The 21,660-nt window shown below is 41.4% G+C and overlaps 2 protein-coding genes across 2 annotated transcripts; both read right to left on the reverse strand.

Annotated features, from left to right (window-relative positions):
- Positions 1–4,347: 4,347 nt before the first annotated feature.
- On the reverse strand, positions 4,348–12,259 carry LOC100976988 (olfactory receptor 7A17). The gene is made up of 3 exons (XM_003813595.6): positions 12,068–12,259; positions 7,893–7,990; positions 4,348–7,670 (listed from the first exon to the last, which is right to left on the reverse strand). Exon 3 carries the CDS (start codon positions 7,492–7,494, stop codon positions 6,565–6,567), a length of 930 nt encoding a protein of 309 aa, XP_003813643.4. The 5' UTR covers positions 7,495–7,670; positions 7,893–7,990; positions 12,068–12,259; the 3' UTR covers positions 4,348–6,564.
- A 5,756-nt stretch (positions 12,260–18,015) lies between these two features.
- Positions 18,016–21,508, reverse strand: LOC100985640 (putative olfactory receptor 7A2). Its single transcript, XM_008966124.4, has one exon. The coding sequence runs from the start codon at positions 18,994–18,996 to the stop codon at positions 18,016–18,018; it is 981 nt and encodes a 326-aa protein (XP_008964372.2). The 5' UTR covers positions 18,997–21,508.
- Positions 21,509–21,660: the final 152 nt, after the last annotated feature.

A 21,660-nucleotide genomic window follows, 5' to 3' on the forward strand; every position in this document is an offset into this window, starting at 1 on the left:
ATGGAGAATGAAGCTCTGTCCCCAGACAAGACAGTAAGAAGAAGTGAAACATCAGCACCTTAGCCAGACATCTGTCTACAAACCATTCACATCACATCCAGTCCGAAGCTGTTACAGTCTTAAGGACAATAGCAGATGAAATAGATTTTTACAATTCCCTGTATCTATACATCAGACAAATTTCCCTTTTTTCACTCCAATCCATGAGCACCTAATCTTTTTTCATCTGTTGACTTTTAAAAAAATTATTTCAATAGTTTTTTGGGGAACAGGTATTGTTTGGTTACATGAATAAGTTCTTTAGTGGTGATTTCTTTTTTTTTTTTGAGACGGAGTCTCGCTCTGTCGCCCAGGCTGGAGTGCAGTGGCGCGATCTCAGCTCTCGCAAGCTCCGCCTCCCGGGTTCACGCCATTCTCCTGCCTCAGCCTCCTTAGTAGCCGGGACTACAGGCGCCCACCACCACGCTCGGCTAATTTTTTGTATTTTTAGTAGAGACGGGGTTTCACCACGTTAGCCAGGATGGTCCCGATCTCCTGACCTCGTGATCTGCCCGCCTCGGCCTCCAAAAGTGCAGGGATTACAGGCATGAGCCACCGCGCCCGGCCTTTAGTGCTGATTTCTGAGATTTTGGTGCACTCATCACCTGAGCAGTGTATGCTGTACCCCATGGATAGTCTTTTATTCCCCATCCCCCTCCCACCCTTTCCCCAAGTCCCCAAAATCCATTGTATCATTCTTATGCCTCTGCATCCTCATAGCTTAGCTCCCACTCATGAGTGAGAGCCTATGATGTTTGGTTTTCCATTCCTGAGTTACTTCACTTAGAATAATGGTCTTCAATTTCCATCCAGATTGCTACGAATGCCATCAATTCATCCTTTTCATGGATGAGTAGTGTTCCACGGTGTGTGTGTATATATAACAATTTCTTTATCCACTCATTGTTTGGTGGGCATTTAGGTTGGTTCCATATTTTTGCAATTATGAGTTGCATGAGCACCTGATTTTTCGTTGGACACAGGTCTGGAAAAGAAGAAACATTTTTCTGCTGATTCTGTTCCAAAGAGATCAGGCTAGAAGTCAGGTGAATCCAGACTTCATTACTTCTTCTCTGTGAAATCTCCCACCTGACGATGGTCTAACCTCCTTAGCACTTTTGCTGAAACTTGAGTTAAAATTGTCTCCAAAGATTAAGATGAAGAATATGTCTTCACCAGGGCCCTTGGAAACTCAATGTATTGACTTCTGGTAAGAACATAGTTTTATTGACATCTCCAGAAAATTGCTATTCCCTCTCCAACAATGGAGACAATGTGTTCATTTGCTATAAAACCATTGATAGTTAGTATAATCCTTGGCTTCCTGATGCTATCGACAAAACAATTAGGAGTTTCATGCTTGTATACACAAGAAAGTGTTGTCATTTAATCCTTAATTTATGAAACATTTGGCTATTGCAAGAGATATAATTACACATTTTATGCACCATGGACTGAAGTTGGAATCTTACATGGTTTGTCTCATTTAATGTCACATGTAATGTGTTTCATTTTTGCACATTCCCATGCTACGAGGAGCCTCTTTCTACATTTGTAGAATTGGGGCTAAGAAGGGTTAAGTGATCTGCCCAGTGTTATGAACTGAGGGAAGGATGAGCTTTGATTGGAACTCCATCAAGATGTTTCTAGTTCTTGGCTGCAGGCGGTGGCTCATCCCAGCACTTTGGGAGGCCGAGGTGGGTGGATCACGAGGTCAGGAGCTCGAGACCAGCCTGGCCAATATGGTGAAACCCCATCTCTAATAAAAATACCAAAAATTAGTTGGGCGTGGTGGCAGGTGCCTGTAGTCCCAGCTACTCGGGAGGCTGAGGCAGGAGAATCGCTTGAACCCAGGAGGCAGAGGTTGTAGTGAGCCAAGATCACACCACTGCACTCCAGCCTGGGTGACAGAGCGAGACTTGGTCTCAAAACAAAACAAAACAAAACAATACAAAACAAAACAAAAAAACTGTTTCCAGTTCTCACAGTCTCGGTCAGTGGTTCTCAACCAGGGATGATTGTCCTTCCATGAGACACTTGGAAATGTCTGGATACATTTTTTGTTGTTGTCACCTAGGGAGGTGCTACTGCAACCTAGTGGATTAAAGCCAGGGATTGCTGTTCAACATCTCACAATGCACAGAACAGTCTACACCAGAAGTATCCATAAACATGTTAACATTGGAGAGGTTGAGAAAATGTTTTGGAAAAGAATATACTCAAATTGAAAGTTTTTATAATTCATTTGGGACCTTGTTCAAATGCGGATTCTGATTTGGGACATTGAGGGTAGGCATAAACGTTGTGCATTTGTGGCTGTTTCCCCTGTTGATGTTGATGCTGTTCATTCTGTTCTGTAAAGCACTCTTTGAGGATCCAGTGTTAGAGTCAAAGAAAACTACTTTTAAACCTTTTTCACCAAGAATCCTACCACATACCTCATGTCTGCCTTTAGGAGGTCCAATGTTTCCCTCAGTGGCTCAGCTTCTGCAGAAACAAGTTTACACAAGCCTCTTGAGTACTTCCCTCACAGTAGGATAAAAAACTTTTAGAAATTCCACCCACCTTGTAGAATTTATGTGAGAAGTAAGTAATAGTTTTTTAAAATTTTACTTTAAGTTCTGGGATACATGTGCAGAACGTGTAGATTTGTTACACATAGGTATACATGTGCCATGGTGGTTTGCTGCACCTATCAACCCGTCATCTAGGTTTTAAGCCCCGCATGCATTAAGTATTTGTCCTAATGCTCCCCCTCCCCTTTCCTCCCCAACCCTGCCAACAGTCCCCAGTGTATGATGTTCCCCTCCCTGTGTCCATGTGTTCTTACTGTTCAACTCCTACCTATGAGTGAGAACATGTGGTGTTTGGTTTCCTGTTCCTGTGTTAGTTTGCTGAGGATGATGGTTTCCAGTTTCAGGACATAGGCATGGTCCAAGACTTCATGACTAAAACAACAAAAGCAATGGTAACAAAAGCCAAAATGGACAAATAGGATCTAATTAAACTAAAGAGCTTCTGCACAGCAAAAGAAACTATCATCAGAGTGAACAGGCAACCTACAGAACGGGAGAACATTTTTGCAATCTATCCACCTGACAAAGGTCTAATATCCAGAGTCTACAAGGAACTTAAACAAATTTGCAAGAAAAAAACAAATAACTCCATCAAAAAGTGGGTGAAGGATATGAACAGCAATAACAGTTTAAAGCTCGCTGGAAATTCCTTGGCACAGAGGAGCTGTTCAATGGAGAGCAGCTATAGTGACTAGGTTCCAACTCCCCATTTCCTAGGCTCATGTTGACACCAGAATGGTGTTTGGGGACAGGAAGTGAGTCTAGCATTGCCCTGCTCCTGGGAGACAGCAAGTTGTGATCATGAAGGAGGACTTCTACCTAGGGCCCTGTATAGGGAGAAGAGAACTTGAGAGGCCATCATTCTATACTTTGTTGAATTCAGGGACATCATCTGTGTTACTCTTATGTTCCCTCCAAATAGTCATTTTAAGGAATTTTTAGACTCTTTCAAGCTGTTCTACTATCTTCGTCTCTTAGGAATATCTATAAAGCTGATGTTTCTTGGTGGATCATATTAATCCTCTAGCTCTTCTGGGAACTCCTCCAAGTCTTCATAGAAATCTTATCTTACTTGTTGAAAGTCTATAGAATGTAATTCATAAACACTTAATGTCAACAGAAGTGCACAATATTTGCATGTCTGTTTCACCCCCAGATAGATAATTTTTATTTTTTACTTATTTATTTAGTCCTCTATTGTCTTTATGACAATTGTCATTCTCCATCCTTGGCTCTGGGTCTTGATGGTACCTCATTTGGGAAGAATCTATGTCCCTGAAATGGTTGACATTGAGCTTGAACGTAAGACTGCTTTTTCTATCAGGATTTGAGCAGTCATGAGATGTTCAGTATTAAGAAGAAATAAGAGTTATTGTGAGATCCCACCACTTCTACTGATCTTCCTCTCCATTCACCATGTCCAAAATTGAAAAAACGAACTAGATTTGGATGGTCCTGTGGACTCAATGTTTTTGTCTCCTCCAGTATTCATATGTATTAATCCTTATTATAAAATCTTCTTTAGTATAGCTCCCTATGTGGAAATAAAAGCATGTCATTAAACCTTTTTCTATTAGTATACCTTGTTATGCAGCAGTAGCTTAATGATACAATCAATGCAAGCAGAACAAAAGAATTCAGAATAATTTAATGCCTCTTATTTTTGGACATTTGTTCTGATATTTAAAGGCAGCATTCATGTTTATTTCAGATAACTGTATAAAAAATGAGACTACCTATTAGATTCCCTTCTAGGGAGCTAGAAGATTTTGAAAGAACGTGTATGTATTTGTAGATATAAATTGTGATTCTGATTCACAAGTCTCTATTCTCCAAGACAATGCTGGTTAGAAATTCAGGTTCCTTTGTGAGTCATCATTTGATTATAAGGGTTGAAGAGAGTTAGAGTATAAAAGAGACAAATGAACTGATGATAAGTTAAATACACACATTGTTCACTTACCTACATTTTAATGGCTAAGACACAATATTTTAAAATGAAGATTTTAAGCAGGACAATAGAAGGAGTCTTATTTGTGTGTAGCACTGTAAATTTTTAAGCAGAAACAGTAAAATGATATAATGAAATTACATAGACTGTGATTCCAAATCCTTCCCTTGGACTAACAAACCTCATTACAAATGGGCACCAAGCCTCTATAAGTAGATGTATATCATCAAATCAAATCTCCCAATGCAATTCAATGTATGACTGATTTTTTTTTTTGAGATGGAGTCTCTGTCACCCAGGCTGGAGTGCAGTGGTGTGATCTCAGCTCACCGCAACCTCCACCTCCCAGGTTCAAGTGATTCTCCTGCCTCAGCCTCCTGAGTAGCTGGGATTACAGGCATGTGCCACCATGCCCGGCTAATTTTTGCATTTTTAGTAGAGACAGGGTTTCACCATGTTGGCCAGCCTGGTCTTGAACTCCTGACTTCAGGTAATCCACCTGCCTCAGCCTCCCAAAGTTCTGGGATTACAGGCGTGAGCCACCATGCCGGGCCGAAAATTTTACTCCATCTTTTTTTTCTTTTATATTTTTGTGGGTACATAGTAGATGTATATACTTATGGGGTACATGAGATGTTTTGATACAGGCATGCGTTATATAATAATCACATCATGGTGAATGGGGTACCCACCCCATTAAGCATTTATTCTTTCAGTTATGAATACATTTTTTAATCCATATTCTTTCAGGTGTTTTTGTAATCTAAGTCCAAATGAAATCAATTGATTCACACAAATTTATTTTTCTGTGCAGACTACACTTGAAGTGTGAATTTGATAGGCAATTTTTTTTTTTTTTGAGATGGAGTTTCGCTCTTGTTGCCCAGACTGGAGGGCAATGCTGTGATCTCGGCTCACTGCAACCTCCGTCTCCCGGGTTCAAACCGTTCTCCTGCCTCAGTCTCCTGCGTAGCTGGGATTACAGGCATGTGCCACCACGCCCAGCTAATTTTGTATTTTTGGTAGAGACGGGGTTTCTCCCTGTTGGTCAGCCTGGTCTCCAACTCCCTACCTCAGGTGATCCGCCCGCCTTGGCCTCCCAAAGTGCTGGGATTACAGGCGTGAGCCACCGTGCCTGCACTTGATAGGAAATTTTTACCTTCTTACTCTTTCCAGGGAATTGAGCAGGCACGGTGGACACTGAACTGAATAGAGGACAGGACCCTAATGATTAGGATAAAATGCCATGATGACAGCACTTTGGGGGGCCGAGGCAGGCGGATCCCCTGAGGGCAGGAGTTTGAGACCAGCCTGGCCAACATGGTGAAACCCCTTCCCTACTAAAAATACAAAAATTAGCCGGGCATGGTGGCACATGCCTGTAATCCCAGCTCCTTGGGAGGCTGAGGCAGGAGAATTGCTTGAACCCAGGAGGCAGAGGTTGCAGTGAGCTGAGATGACGCCACTGCACTTCAGCCTGGGTGACAGAGCGAGACTCCATCTAAAAAAATAAACGCCATGATGAGCTAAAATGCACACTGGTGTGGGGTAAAGTTTACATGACCAGGAAGAACACTTAAGGTGGTGGTGGAGAAAGGAATAAGCTCAAAGTGAAAAACTGTCTTCTCAGATATTTATCTAAAATAAAATTATATTAATGACCTTATGGCTGCCAGGTGCAATTGATTCTGCAGGACTAATGCAACCCACAAGTGTAGGAGAAAAATAGGAATCTCCACCTTGTTTCTGACCCTAGTTTGGGAAAAACACTGGGAAAGTAGGAAAATGACAAAAAAAAAAAAGATTGGATATCAGAGAGCAGAAAGCTTTATAAAGGAATACATTAAATTCTATGTCAGTTGAGATCAAAGAAATTGAAACTCTGAGAAAAAATAGAAGGAGCAAATTCCACTTTCACAACCTGATTCGTGAATCACAATTTCTGACTATGAGACTTAAAGCTCTGAAATCACAGTTATTTCTTGAAAAATGGCCCTTTTATTGCTTTCCTCTGAAGGACATTTTCAGAGCCCTCTTTATGTCTTTATTCCTCAGACTGTAGATAAAGGGGTTCAGCATGGGGGTGGCCACAGTGTACATCACTGAGGCTGTTGCACTTGTGTGTGAGTTGTGGGTTGCAGCAGAAGTAAGGTACACACCTAGGCCCGTACAACAAAATAAAGAGACAACTGAGAGGTGCGATGCACAGGTGGAAAATGCCTTGTACTTCCCCTGAGCTGATGAGATTGCACGTATGGAGGAAACTATCTTAGAGTAAGAGCAAAGGATCCACACAAGGGGACCACCAGCCAGCAGCCCTGCTGCAAAATACATCCCCATGTCATTAAGAAAGGTGTCAGAACAGGCAAGGTGGATGACCTGATTAAGTTCACAGAAAAAGTGGGGGATTTCCAACTCTGTGCAGAAGGACAACCACAACACCATTAAGCTTTGTGACAAGGAATTCAGGGCAGCAATCATCCAGGATGCCAGAACCAGGAGTCCACAGAGCCGAGGGTTCATGATGACCGTGTAGTGCAGAGGATGACAGATGGCCACAAACCGGTCATAGGCCATCACAGCTAGGAGTAAGCTGTCTAACCCTCCAAAAAGTACAAAAAAGCACATCTGGGTGATGCAGCCTGCATAGGTGATGACTCTGCTCTGTGTCTGGATGTTAATGAGCATCTTTGGGATTGTAGTGGAGATGAAACAGATGTCTGCAAAGGACGGGTTGGAGAGGAAGAAGTACATGGGGGTGTGGAGGTGGGAGTCTGAGATTGTGGCCAGGATGATGAGCAGGTTCCCGAGCACAGTGACCAGGTACATGGACAGAAACAGCCCAAAGAGGAAGGGCTGCAATGCTGGTTCCTCAGAAAGTCCCAGAAGAACAAATTCTGAAATCCCTGTGTCATTCTCTGGTTCCATCTTTTTTTTTCTATTTATTTATTTATTAATTAACATAGACAGGGTCTCTCACTCTGTTGCCAACGCTGGTCTGAACCTCCTGGACTCATGCGATCCTCCCACTTCAGCCTACAAAAGTGCTGAGATTATAGGCATAAGCCATTGTGCCCAGGCTTGGTTGCATCTTTTCAATGTGACTACCGAAAAGAGAGAGAATATGACAATGTAATTATGCATTACAAACCTATCAGAAATTCTCTCATTTATACTCCAGAGTCAAGAACTTATTTTTCCTTGAAAAATTATTTATTTCTATGGTGACAGATAAAATGGTATGCATTTATCATGTATAACATCACATGTGCAAGTATATTTACATTGTGGATTGGCTAAATCTAGCCAATTAACATTAGTATTACCTCATATAGTCATCATTCTTGTGGCGAGAACACTTAACATCCATTTTCTTGGCATTTTCCAATAATTCAATATATCATCATGAACTATATTCACCATGCTGTAAAATAAATATTTTGAAGTTATTCCTTCTATCTAATTATCGTCTTGTATCCCTTGACCGACATCACCTCAAGCCTCCATACCAATTGCCCCGGCCTCTAGTAATCTCCATTCTACAAGAAGCTGTTTTCTATGTTTTGTGTGTAAATCTGGTCCCTGTTAGAAGATCTCCTTGCCATCTCTGATTAGGAATTCCTAGACCATGCTCTCTCTCTCTCTCTCTCTCTCTCTCTCTCTCAGCCTTTCCCTGAGGGCATGTATTCTACAGTATCATTAAAGAGAAAAATCATTCATGCATTTGTGGAATAAAAAATGAGTTGATGTTCAGGGTACTGTATAGATAATGAGTCAATGGTGCTATAAAACAGAGTCCCTACAATCAAATAATGGGAACAAATACATATATACTATGTCAGTTGGTGATTAGTCCTATGAATAAAAAGGATAAAAAGTGTTACTTTTAGTAGGTGTACAGACAAGATCAGCAGACAAGCTAAAAACTGAACAGAGAGCAGAATGAAGACAGGGCGAGAGTCATCATGTCCCTTGCTGGAGTCTGTGCAAGGGGAAGGAAGGCTCAATGGAAGACTTCACAGAATGTGCTTCTTTCAGATGTTCAAGGCGCTCAAGGAAGCCAGTGTGTCAGGGGAATGTACAGGAAGAGAGTGATGAGAGATGGTTTCAGAGGATGTTGTGGGATGAGGTGGCCTTGAAGCTGCTGAAACTTAAAGACACAAGGAGTCCGTCTGACCAGATGCTGTTGCATTTGCATTTTATTAATTTGCCTGCGAAGGCGTCTCAGTATGTGTAATGCATCCCCTCTTTTTTTCCCGCCGTGTCTTTGACTTCTGGCTTTTGTATTATGAGATACCTTTTGGAATACAGAGCCCAAATCCCCTTTCTCTGCAACCTGCTTTTATGCTAAAGGTGCGTGCGCGCGCACACACACACACACACATTGCCTACATGCACGCAGCACACTGTAGCTCCCTGGAGCTACTCTTGTTACTCTTGTGCTTTTCTCACCCTAGTTACACTGTTAGAAAGAAACAAATACCAGGCAAGTTGTCAATTTCAAATTATCTTTCCCCACGAGAATTCAGAAATGGTCTGATAGCATGTGAGACAGCCTTCTCATTTCTCTTCTTTATTCATGTGGCATCTCTTCTTTATTCAGGGTCCTTGGGATTTGAACTCTTTTTGACAATCCTATGGAATTGCACTAGTTCTGGTTCTGGTCTTCCTGTAACATGCAATTTCCTTCCTAGACCATACTATTGAATCCTGGCTGGGCACTGTGGCTCACGCCTCTAATTCCAGCACTTTGGGAGGCCAAGGTGGGTAGATCAATTGTGGTCAGGAGTTCAAGACCAGCCTGGCCTATGTGGCGAAGCCCTGTCTGTACTAAAAATACAAAAATTAGCCAGGTGTGGAGGCAGATGGCTGTAATCCCAGCTACTCAGGGGGCTGAGGTAGGAGAATCGCTTGAACCCGGGAGGCGGAGGTTGCGGTGAGCTGAGACTGCGCCATTGCACTCCAGCCTGGGCAACAAGAGCGAAACTCTGTCTCAAAAAAAGAAAAGAAAAAAAGAAAAAAATCCTGCACACACTATGATAACTGCCTCCTTTTCTGCAGAATGAAATTCTCCATATGATTTCATCCCTGGGGACATTGTGTCATAGACATATTTGTTACATTTTACTTTGTCTTCTCTGTTATAATGCATGAGTCAAATGAGCAGGAACTTCCCTGCTTTAAGTTTGTATTTTCACAAAGGTGTATGATTATGTCTGTATTATGTAGAAAAAAATTAAAGCAATGAGACGTGATAAAATAAAAAGAATGTTATGGGATTAAAGCCAGGGTAAATGTAGTGATTTCCAAACAACTATATTTTTTTAAAAGTTATGGTACATAAAAAGTTAACCAAGCCAAGATAAACAATAAGAATAATTTAATGATATCAAATGATTCAGTTTATTGGCAAAGACCTAGACATAAAATTATATAATACACAATGTTTCTAAAATGTTCTGGCACATAGAAGGTACTCTCGACTTATTGAATAAGTGAGGAAGTAAGTCCAAGTATATATGGGTATTAAAATATGACAAGATTGCAATCCAATTTAGTTGCAAAAGACCAGATTGTCGAATAAAAGCAGAAATAAATAGCATCTACCTGGGAGAAAATGAAGTGCGTCTCCCGACTCACATTTTGCAAAGAATTAGCAGATTTAAAGACCTCAGTGTAAAAGTCAGCAATATATGTTAGATGAATACATAGATAACTACATATAAGATCTTAGTGTAGACAAAGCATTTTAACTAACGCAAGAAAAAAAACTAAGAAAATAGACATATTTTTAGGTAAATAAAAGTTAAAACTTTTTATGACCAAAAATGTTTCCTTAAATATTTCCTTAACAGTCAATGAGGAGGGCAATATAATTGGATCACAGCTGTAATCCCAGCGCTTTGGGAGGCTGAGTAGGGAGGTCACCTGAAGCCAGGATTTTGAGAACAGCCGGGGCATCATAGTGAGAACCAGGCTCTAAAAAGTAAACCAAAAAAGTTAATGATCCCAAAGAAATACAAACTCCCATCAGAGAATACTATAAACACCTCTATGCAAATAAGCTAGAAAATCTAGAAGAAATGGATAAATTCCTGGACACATACACCCTCTCAAGACTAAACCAGGAAGAAGTCAAATCCCTAAATAGACCAATAACAAGTTCTGAAATTGAGGCAGTAATTAATAGCCTACCAACCAAAAAGAGGCCCAGGACCAGTCAGTTTCACAGCTGAATTCTGCCGGAGGTACAGAGAGAGGACCTGGTATCACTCCTTCTGAAACGATTTCAAACAATAGAAAAAAGAGGGACTCCTCCCCAACTCAATTTATGAGGCCAGCATCATCCTGGTACCAAAACCTGGCAGAGACACAACAACAAAAAAAGAAAATTTCAGGCCAATATCCCTGATGAACATCAATGTGAAAATACTCAATAAAATACTGGCAAACTGAATCCAGCAGCACATCAAAAAGCTTATCCAGCATCATCAAGTCGGCTTCATCCCTGGGATGCCAGGCTGGTTCAACATATGCAAATCAATAAACGTAATCCATCACATAAATAGAACCAATGACAAAAACTACATGATTATCTCAATAGATGCAGAAAAGTCCTCCGATAAAATTCAACTCCCCTTCATGCTAAAAACTCTCAGTAAACTAGGTATTGATGGAACATAACTTAAAATAATCAGAGCTATTTATGACAAACCCACAGCCAATATCATACTGAATGGGCAAAAGCTGGAAGCATTCACTTTGAAAACTGGCACAAGACAAGTGTGCCCTCTCTCACCATTCCTATTCAACATAGTTTTGGAAGTTCTGGCCAGGGCAATCAGGCAAGAGAAGGAAGTAAAGGGTATTCAAATACAAAGAGAGGAAGTCAAATTATCTCTGTTTGCAGATGACATGACTGTATATTTAGGAAACCCCATCGTCTCAGCCCAAAATCTCCTTAAGCTGATAAGCAACTTCAGCAAAATCTCAGGATACAAAATCAATGTGCAAAAATCACAAGCATTCCTATACAGCAATAATAGACAGAGAGCCAAATCATGAGTGAAGTCCCATTCACAATTGCTACAAAGAGAATAAAATACCTAGGAATATAACCTACAAGGGATGTGAAGGACTTCTTCAAGGAGAACTACAAACCACTGCTCAAGGAAATAAGAGAGGACACAAACAAATGGAAAAACATTCCATGCTCATGGAAAGGAAGAATCAATATCTTGAAAATGGCCATACTGCCCAAAGTAATTTATAGATTCAATGCTATCCCCATCAAGCTAACACTGACTTTCTTTACAGAGTTAGAAAAAACAACTTTAAATTTCATATAGAACCAAAAAATAGCCCGTATAGCCAAGACATTTCTAAGCAAAAGGAACAAAGCTGGAGGCAATGATTGGCTCTCAGGTGACCTCAGGTTCATATTCACAGCTCTTGTTCTTCCTGACCTTTCCTACAGTACCCACTGGGCTCTGGGACTTACCCTACTGAGTTTTCTGAAAGGAAGGTCTCCATGGAGAAGTGTAAATTCCTCTCTAGCAGGTTGATGATGGAGATGGAATCTCTGTCTCAAGACAAGGCATCAGGAAAAGTTGAAGCATCATCTGTACTTCAGCCAGACTAAGGACTCCAAATGAAACCACCATGTCCTTTCCAGCCCAAGGTTGCATATGCTGAGGGACTGCAGCAGAGGAGATGTTTATGGCTTCGTACTTCTGCTCATTAGATACCTTTCCTCCTGTTATTCCAACCCTGAACACATCAGTTTCCTGGGGGACGTTGCCCTGCACTGAAACAAATGTCATTGTTGTTTTTTTTTTCTGTATCGTCTATTCCCAAGACACTATGTTAAAAGTGAGGTGTATCCAGGCTTTATTACTCCTTCCCCGTGGACTTCCTTGGCTTCCAGAGTCCCATTCTCCTAGCACCTTCTCCCAGCCTTCAGTGAAAATTTCCTCCAAAGTCTAAACTGAGGAACCTGTCTTGACTAGGTCCCTTGAGTCTCCAAAGCACTGGCTTGTGATGGAAACTCAGCTCTTGACATACCCAGAAAATGGCAATTTACCTTTGCAAGGAGATGAACTGTGTTCTGTTCATATAAAACCGTGGGTACTACATTTCTTGGCTTCATGTTGCTTTTGCCAAAACATTAGAATTTCATATATATATATATATTTTTTTTTGAGATGGAGTCTTGTTCTATCACCTGAGCTGGAGTGCAAAAACATTAGCCGGGTGTGGTGGCAGTTGCCTGTAATCCCAGCTATGCGGGAGGCTGAGGCAGGAGAATTGCTTGAACCCGGGAGGTGGAGGTTGCAGTGAGCCAATATGGTACCATTTCTCTCCAGCCTGGGTAATAACAGCAAAACTCCATCTCACTAAAAAAAAAAAAAAAAAAAAAAAAAAAGTGTTAGAACAGGCAAGCAGGATCAACTGATTAAGTTCACAGAAAAAAATGGGGGGATTTCCAAGTTTGTGCAGAAGGACAGCTGCAACACATTCTGCTTTGCAGTGAGGAATTCAGGGCACTCATGCTCCAGGACACCAGAACCCACAGTCCAAAGATCCCAGGATTCATGATGACCCTGTAGTGCAGGGGGTGACAGATGGCCACAAAGTGGTCATAGGCCATCACAGTCTGCAGAAATACATTCATCCCTGCAAAGAGTAGGAAAAGTTTGTGATTCTGGAAAAGTTTCTTGGGAAAGGACATGCCTTGCTTCTCGGAGACAGAAATTTGTGATCATGAAGGGACACCTGCTTCCAGGGGTCCACACGGGGAGGAGATTGCATGAGTGTCCTTCCGCGTTTGCTTTATTATACTCAGGGACATCTTCTCTGTCCTCCTCTGCCTGGCTCCAAAAATTCACATTAAAAATGTTTAGACTCTTTTTATTTTATTTTATGTTCTGGGGTACATGTGCAGGATGTGCAGGTTTGCTACACAGGTAAACGTGTGCCATGGTGGTTTGCTGCACCTGTCAATCCATCACCTAGGTATTAAGCCCCACAGGCATTAGCTAGTTTTCCTAACCTTCTCCCTACCCCCCACCCCACCCCCCAACAGGGCCCAGTGTGTGTTGTTCCCCTCCTTATGTCTATATGTTCTCATTGTTCAGGTCCCACTTATAAGTGAGTGCATGTGGTATTTGATTTTCTGTTTCTGCGTTAGTTTGCTGAGGGTAATGGATTCCAGCTTCATCCATGTTCCTGCAAAAGACGTGAACTTGTTCCTTTTTATGGCTGCATAGTATTTCATGGGGTATATGTACCACATTTTCTTTATCCAGTCTATCACTGGTGGGCCTTTGGGTTGATCCTATGTCTTTGACATGAACAGACACTTCTCAAAAGAAGACATTCCTGCAGCCAACAAACATATGAAAAAAAGCTCAATATCATTGATCATTATAGAAATGCAAATCAAAACCACAATGAGATACCATCTCATGCCAGTCAGAATGGCAATAATTAAAAAGTCAAGAAACTGATGCTGGCGAGGTTGCAGAGAAATAAGAATGCTTTTACACTGTTAGTGGGAATGCAAATTAGTTCAACCAGTGTGGAAGACAGTGTAGTGATTCCTCAAAGATCTAGAACCAGAAATACCATTTGATCCAGCAATGCCACTACTGGGTATATATCCAAAGGAATAGAAATCATTCTATTACCAAGATACATGCATGAGTATGTTCATTTTTAGACTCTTATAACCTGCTCTGCTATCTTTTAATCTTGGGAATATCTGTAATTCTGATAATTCTTGTTGCATCAATTTATTTCTCCAGCTCTTCTGAAAACTCCAACTATTAATAGAAATCTTATCTTCCTCATTGCCAGAGTACAGCATGTGGTAAAAATACAAAAATAGACATGGAGAAAACTGTAGATAAAATTTATACACATTTAATTTCAACAGAAGTATGAAAGACTTTCATGTCTGTAGGGACCAGCCCTACAGGGTCTGTGGGTTTTTCTCCTCGTGTGTGGAGACGATAGATTGTAGAAATAAAGAGACAAGACAAAGAGAAGAAAAGACAGCTGGGCCTGGGGGAACACTACCACCAAGATGCGGAGACTGGTAGTGGTCCCGAATGCCTGGCTGCACTGTTATTTATTGGATACAAGGCAAAAAGGGCAGGGTAAGGAGTGTGAGTCGTCTCCAATGATTGATAAGGTCACATGAGTCACGTGTCCACCGGACAGGGGGCCCTTCCCTGTTTGGCAGTCGGGGCAGAGAGAGAGATAGAGCCATTATTTCTTTTATGCATATCAAAGACTTTTAGTACTTTCACTAATTCTGTTATTGCTATCTAGAAGGCAGAGCCAGGTGTACAGGGTGGAACATGAAAGTGAAACATGGGCGTGACCACTGAAGCACAGCATCACAGGGAGACAGGCCTCCGGATGGCTGCGGGCGGGCCTGACTGATGTCAGGCCTTCCACAAGAGGTGGTGGAGCAGAGTCTTCTCTAACTCCCCCGGGGAAAGGGAGACTCCCTCTCCCCGTCTGCTAAGCAATGGGTGCCTTCCTTAGGCACTGATGCTACCGCTAGGCCAAGGAGCCCTCTAGTGGCCCTGTCTGGGCGTGACAGAGGGCTCACACTCTTGTCTTCTGGTCACTTCTCACCATGCCCCTTCAGCTAGTATCTCTGTATGGCCTGGTTTTTCCTAGGTTATAATTGTAGAGCAAAGATTATTATAATATTGGAATAAAGAGTAATGTACAAACTAATGATTAATGATATTCATATATAATGATATCTATAATCTACTTCTAGTATAACTATTCTTATTTTATATATTGTCTTTATTATATTGGAACAGCTTGTGCCCTCGGTCTCTTGCCTTGGCACCTGGGTGGCTAGCAGCCCGCACATGTCTGTTTCTCCCTCAGGTAGATCATTTTATTTTTCATTCATTTATTACCTCCCCTATTGTCTATAGGTGGATGGTGCTTTTCCACCTTTGGCTCTGGGTCTTGACAATAATTCACTTGGGAGGAGTGTGTATCCCTAAAACAGTTGATGCACATCTTGAACATGTGACATGATTTGTCTAACACACTGTGAGCAGTCATGACATATTTAATGCCTGTGAAGAAACTGTAAGAGGCACTGTGAGAGTCCACCACTTCTCTTAATCTTCCTCTCTCAAAGTGTCCTTGCTATCCAAAATTCAAGAACCAACTCGATTTGGGCAGTCCTATGAACTGAATATTTTTATTTCCTTAAAAAACGCTTAAGTTCTAATTCCCAATGTAAAAACTTCTCTATCATAAACTCCTACAGGATGAAAAAGCATGATATTAAACCATTTATTATTGAGATGGCTTGTTACACAGCAGTAGCTTACTGATACATTAATCAATGCAAACAGAACTAGTGACATTCAGAATAACCTTCTGCCTCTTCTTTTTTCACAGTTGTTCTGATATTTCAAGAAAACATTCGTGATCACCTGGTTACGCGTGTTTATTTCAGATAACTGTATTAAAGTGAGGCAACTTTTAGATTGCCTTCGGGATAACCAGGAGAAGTTGAAAGGACATATAGGTTTTTGCAGGGATAAATTGTGACTCTAATTCACAAGTGTCTATTGACAGAGGCAATATTGGGCAGAAATTCAATGTCTTGTGTGAGTCATTATTTGACCATGAGGACCGAAGAGAGTGTAGACTATTAAAGGAACAAAGCAAATTATGATAAATTTAATACACATATTGTTCACTTACCTACACTTTAATGCTTATGAGACAGTTTTTAAAGGAGGAGATATTTTTAGAACAATGCAAGGAGTCATATTCGTAGGGAGCAGTAGAAAATTTTAAGAGGAAAAGCAAGATGGTACATTGAAATAATACAGACCATGACACCAAATCCTTCACTCAGATGAAGAAACCTGATTACACATGGACACCAAATCTCCACACTTCCAGGACCAGATGTACATCATCAAAAACAAATATTCTATAGTCATTCAGTGCATGACTGATCATTTTATTCCATCACATTGAACATCATCTGTGACTAAGGATGTATGATGTCAACTGACACATAAAAATGTGCCTTTCTTTGTAAACTGCATCTAAAACATGTATTTGATAAGCTGTATTTTCCTACCTACTCTTTATCAGAAAATATAGGCACTGTTGACATTGAGCTGAAATAGAGCATAGGACCCCAGTGAGGAGAGTAAAATCCCTTGCCTAGCTGTAAAACACACTAGTATTGAAAGGAGTTAGTTAGCTTGCCTTAGGTAGATAGCAAGATAAGGATTCCTGGAGAGCCTTTGACTCATGGGTCAGTGCTTCATCTCCATATAATATTAAAAAAAAGCCTGGGGAAAAAAAATCAAGCTGCCGGCACCAATAATGGAAGAAGCATAGGGGATGGTGTCTGGAGACATGCCCACGGCTGCACAGATAGGAAAACTCCTGGCTCATTTCGATAAAAACTTTCACAAACCTCTGGCTCACTCAGATAAGAAACAAGGCCTGGCATAGAAATGCCTTTGTCCTTTGTATAGTCAGTGGCCTCCCAGGAAAAAGCTTTTTCTCCCTTCGTGGGCATGGACGCAGTGGGCTCTGGTGGGTTCCGGTGGGCACTCTACTTCCCTTGTTTTGGACTATAAGTCTGGTCTCTATGAATTCAGCCCCTGATTGATCCTGGGCAAAGGTCCTGGGCCAAGCTTTCTGAAAGGTCCCAGGCCAAGATCCTGAGCCAACCTGAGTCAGCGTTCTCCAAGACAGCCTGCAGACTAAGCACATTGCTTCCCCTTTCCAGTCCATAAAAACCTCAGAACGGGCCTCATACGGGGCATCCCATTCAGGACCCCCTCTCTGCTGGCCGGGAGCTTTCTTCTTTTCCCTCCAACCTCATCTTTGTGTCCACGCTCCTTAATGTTCTTGGAGGTAGGACGAAGAACTCTGGGTTTTATCTCAGGCGAGAGACTGTTACATGTTGGTGCATTGCTAAGACCTCAGCAGTATGTTCAAGTTGACATTTTCAGGAAGAACAGCTAAGGTTTTCATAGAAAAGGAAATAACAGACTCACAAATAGAAAACTGTGGGCTCAGATATTCATCTACCATAAAATTATATTAATGACCTTACAGTTGCCAAGCGTAGTTAATTCTTTGGGATGAATATAACTCACCCCTGTATGAGAAAAACTTCCATTTGTTTCTGGACCTAGTTTGGATGTAATTTTAGAAAAATGACAGACGACAAAAACAGTTGCATAACAGAGCAGAAAGCTTTATTAAGAAAAAGTGTAAATTTTCTAATGTCATCAAGGTTAAAGAAATCTAAAGTCCAGAATATAAATACTAGGAGAAAATTCTACTTTCACAATCTGATCCATGAATCATAATTTCTGGCTAGGGGATTTAGAGCTCTGAAATCTCAAGAACTTCTGGAAAATGGCCCTCCTATTTCTGCTCTCTGAAGAATCGATTCAGAGCTCTGTTTATGTCTTTATTCCTCAGGCTGTAGATGAAGGGGTTCAGCATGGAGGTGACCACAGTGTACATCACCGAGGCTGCAGCATTTGAGAGTGAGTTATGGGTTGCAGCAGAACTAAGATACACACCTACGCCTGTACAATAAAATAAGGAGACAACTGAGAGGTGAGATGCACAGGTGGAAAGTGCTTTATTCATCCCCTGAGCTGATGAGATTGAACACATGCAACAAAGTATCTTAAAGTAAGAGTAAAATATTCCAGCGAGGCATCCCCCACCCAGCAGCACGCTTGTAAAATTCATCATCATGTCATTAATAAAAGTGTAGGAACAGGCAAGGTGGATGACCCGATTAAGTTCACAGAAAAAATGAGGGATTTTCAATTCTGAACAGAAGGACAGCTGCAATGCCATTATGCTTTGTAACAGAGAATATAGGATGCTCACGATCCAGGACACCAGAACCAGCAGTCCACAGAGCCAGGAGTTCATAATGACTGTGTAGTGCAGGGGGTGACAGATGGCCACAAACCGGTCATAGGCCATTGCAGTCAGGAGTAAGCTGTCCAACACTACAAAGAGTATAAAAAAGCACATCTGGGTGATGCAGCCTGCATAGGTGATGACTCTGCTCTGTGCCTGGATGTTCACCAGCATCTTTGGGACAGTGGTAGACACAAAACAGATGTCTGCAAAGGACAGGTTGGAGAGGAAGAAGTACATGGGGGTGTGGAGGTGGGAGTCTGAGATTGTGGCCAGGATGATGAGCAGGTTCCCGAGCACGGTGACCAGGTACATGGACAGAAATAGCCCAAAGAGGAAGGGCTGCAATTCTGGTTCCTCTGAAAGTCCCAGGAGAAGGAACTGTGAAATTTGTGTCTCATTCCCTGGTTTCATCTTGTTGATGTGACTTCCAAAAGAGAGAGAAAGAGAACATGACACAAGCATGCATTACAAACATATCAGAAATATTCTCACTTATATTCTACAGTCAAGAAGTTAATATGGGCTGGCTGCAGTGGCTCACGCCTGCAATCTCATCACTCGCGGAGGCCAAGGTGGACGGATCACCTGAAGTCAGGAGTTCGAGACCAGCCTGGCCAACATGGCAAAACCCGGTCTCAGCTAAAAATACAAAAAAAATTAGCCAGGCGTGCTGGCGCATGCCTGTAATCCCAGCTACTTGGGAGGCTAAGGCACGAGAATCACTTGAACCCAGGAGGTGGAGATTGTAGTGAGCCGAGATCATGCCACTGCACTCCAGCCTGGGCAACAGAGTGAGACCCTGTCTTTAAAAAATAATAATAAAATAAAATAATAAATAAATAAATAACTTCCTACAATTTAATGATGAATGAAAAATACAAGTATGTTTTTAAAATGCCATCCTCAATATCAGATGGTGATGCATCCTATGAAGAAGGAGGTTAGAAGGAAAGAGTGGATGGGGTAATAGATTTTCCAGGGTGTTCAGGCAGGACCAGCAGAGAAGGTGACAAATGAAGAGAGCCCATAATGAAGACAGGGTGGAGGGCACTATGTTCCCTGCAGAAGTTTGTGCAATGGAGCAAAATGATCAATGAAAGACCCCGAGGAATGTGCTTCTTTCAGATATTTGAGGACTGCGAAGAAGACAGTGTGGCCGGGGAATGAGCAAGAGGCGAGGGCTGTCGGAGGATGTTAGGGAAGGAAGTGTCCTCATAGCTGCTGAAATTTGAAGACACAAAGAGTCCCTCTGTCCAGATATTGATGCCTTTTCACTGTATTAATTTGGCTGCAAAGGTGTTTCATGAACTGCAATGCATGCCCATTCTGTTTACTGATATTTTCCTGAGATGTGGCCTTTATCTGATGGGTTACCTTTTGAAATATAGAGATCAGGTTCCCTACCTCTGAAACCTGTGCTCACTCTAAAGTTGTGCACCCACACACACAGAGAGAACGCACCCACACAGGTAGCCATGGCTTCCTGGGGCCATGTTACCCCCTCACGCTTCTCATCCCACTCACAGTATTAGAAAGGAATGGGTACCAGGCAAGTTGTTAATATCAAATTATCTTTCCCCAAGAAGATACAGATATGGTACCTAGAATTTCCAGTTTGAAAACTTCTCATGCATATGGAACCTCGAGCGCCACTGCACTCCAGCCTGCGTGACAAAGCGAGACTCTGTCTCAAAAACAAACAAACAAACAAAAAACCGAGAGGCAGAGAGAGAAACTCGATTGGAACTGAAGGGAAAGATAATCTAATAAGCTCACATAGTCCCTGAGAGACCTTAAGGAAGAAAAGGCTTCCTTAGTTTTGAAAACATTCCAACTCCTCTTATATCCCTGAGGCCCAGCAAAAATCAGAAAAGACAAAGGGAAATTTACCAAATATCAAACACGGTGATATCTTTTCTGTGTCAAGATACTGATAGATTGAGAACCCCCATGGAAAAAAAAATGAGCAAATGATAAAAATCAACTATTCAAAAAGGAAATACAAAAGGAACTTCTGGGCCAGCTTATTTATTGTGCTGGGGTCTGTCCTGTGCATTGTACGATGTTTATCAGCTTCCCTGTTCTCTACTGACCCTCCCCAGGGTGGGTCAGTAAATGCTAGTATAATATTTATATAAATAAGAGGCATTTGGTAAATATGATTATCATAATTCAGCCAACCCAGTCATTGCTCAATGTCCCCCGGGAGACAAAACCACCCCTGGGTGAGAACCGATTTTTAACATAAAAATCACAAAATATTTCCATACCTTTTATCAACTGAGAAAGGACAAGGGAAGATGAGCCTTAAAACAAACAAACAAACAAAAAAACCTATAGTCAAATATAAAAAGCACATGTGTTATGCATAACATACTACTCAACCTTTGTATAAACCTTTGTGTAAAGAGAAGGTTTATGAGGAACTAAAATCTTATGGAGAATAGAATATAAGTGAGGATGCTATTAAGTTAAGAACAGTTATTTCATTTTATGGCTGCATAGTATTCCATGGTGTATGTCCTTTGCAGGGACATCAATAAAGCCAGAAACCATTATCCTCAGCAAAGTAACATAGGAACAGAAAACCAACCACCACACATTCTCACTTATCAGTGGGAGCTGAACAATGAGAATGCATGGACACAGGGAGGGGAACAACACACATTGGGGTCTGCTAGGGGGTGGGGTGGTGGGAGGGAGAGCATTAGGAAAAATACCTAATGTATGCTGAGCTTGATACCTAGGTGATGGGTTGATAGGTGCAGCAAACCATCATGGCATACGTTTACTACATAACAAACCTGCACATCCTGCACATGTACCCCAGAACTAAAAATTAAAATTAAAAAAGAATAGTTATTTCAAAACAGCTGCATGAATCAACATAGAAAGAAAATCTGAAAAAACCTTATAGAAAAATATGACAGTAATAATTTACTGACATAAAAATGCACCACTAATTCACTGTGAAATCGCCTCTTGGAAATTGAAGAATATCACAGGAAAATGTTTAAAATGTGGGGAGGAAACAGTATCTAAGGTTATAATTTCATATTATATAAACATATAAAGCTTCAAATGTTTAGGGGAGATAGATGTGAGGTTTAATCAGATGATAAGCAG

Source organism: Pan paniscus, chromosome 20 (genome assembly GCF_029289425.2).
Source record: "Pan paniscus chromosome 20, NHGRI_mPanPan1-v2.0_pri, whole genome shotgun sequence".
Taxonomy (NCBI): domain Eukaryota; kingdom Metazoa; phylum Chordata; class Mammalia; order Primates; family Hominidae; genus Pan; species Pan paniscus.

Coding starts and splice junctions, on each gene's coding strand:
- LOC100976988 (XM_003813595.6), bottom strand. CDS start 7,494: ATGGAACCAGAGAATGACACAGGGATTTCAGAATTTGTTCTTCTGGGA.
- LOC100985640 (XM_008966124.4), bottom strand. CDS start 18,996: ATGCTTGTGTCATGTTCTCTTTCTCTCTCTTTTGGAAGTCACATCAAC.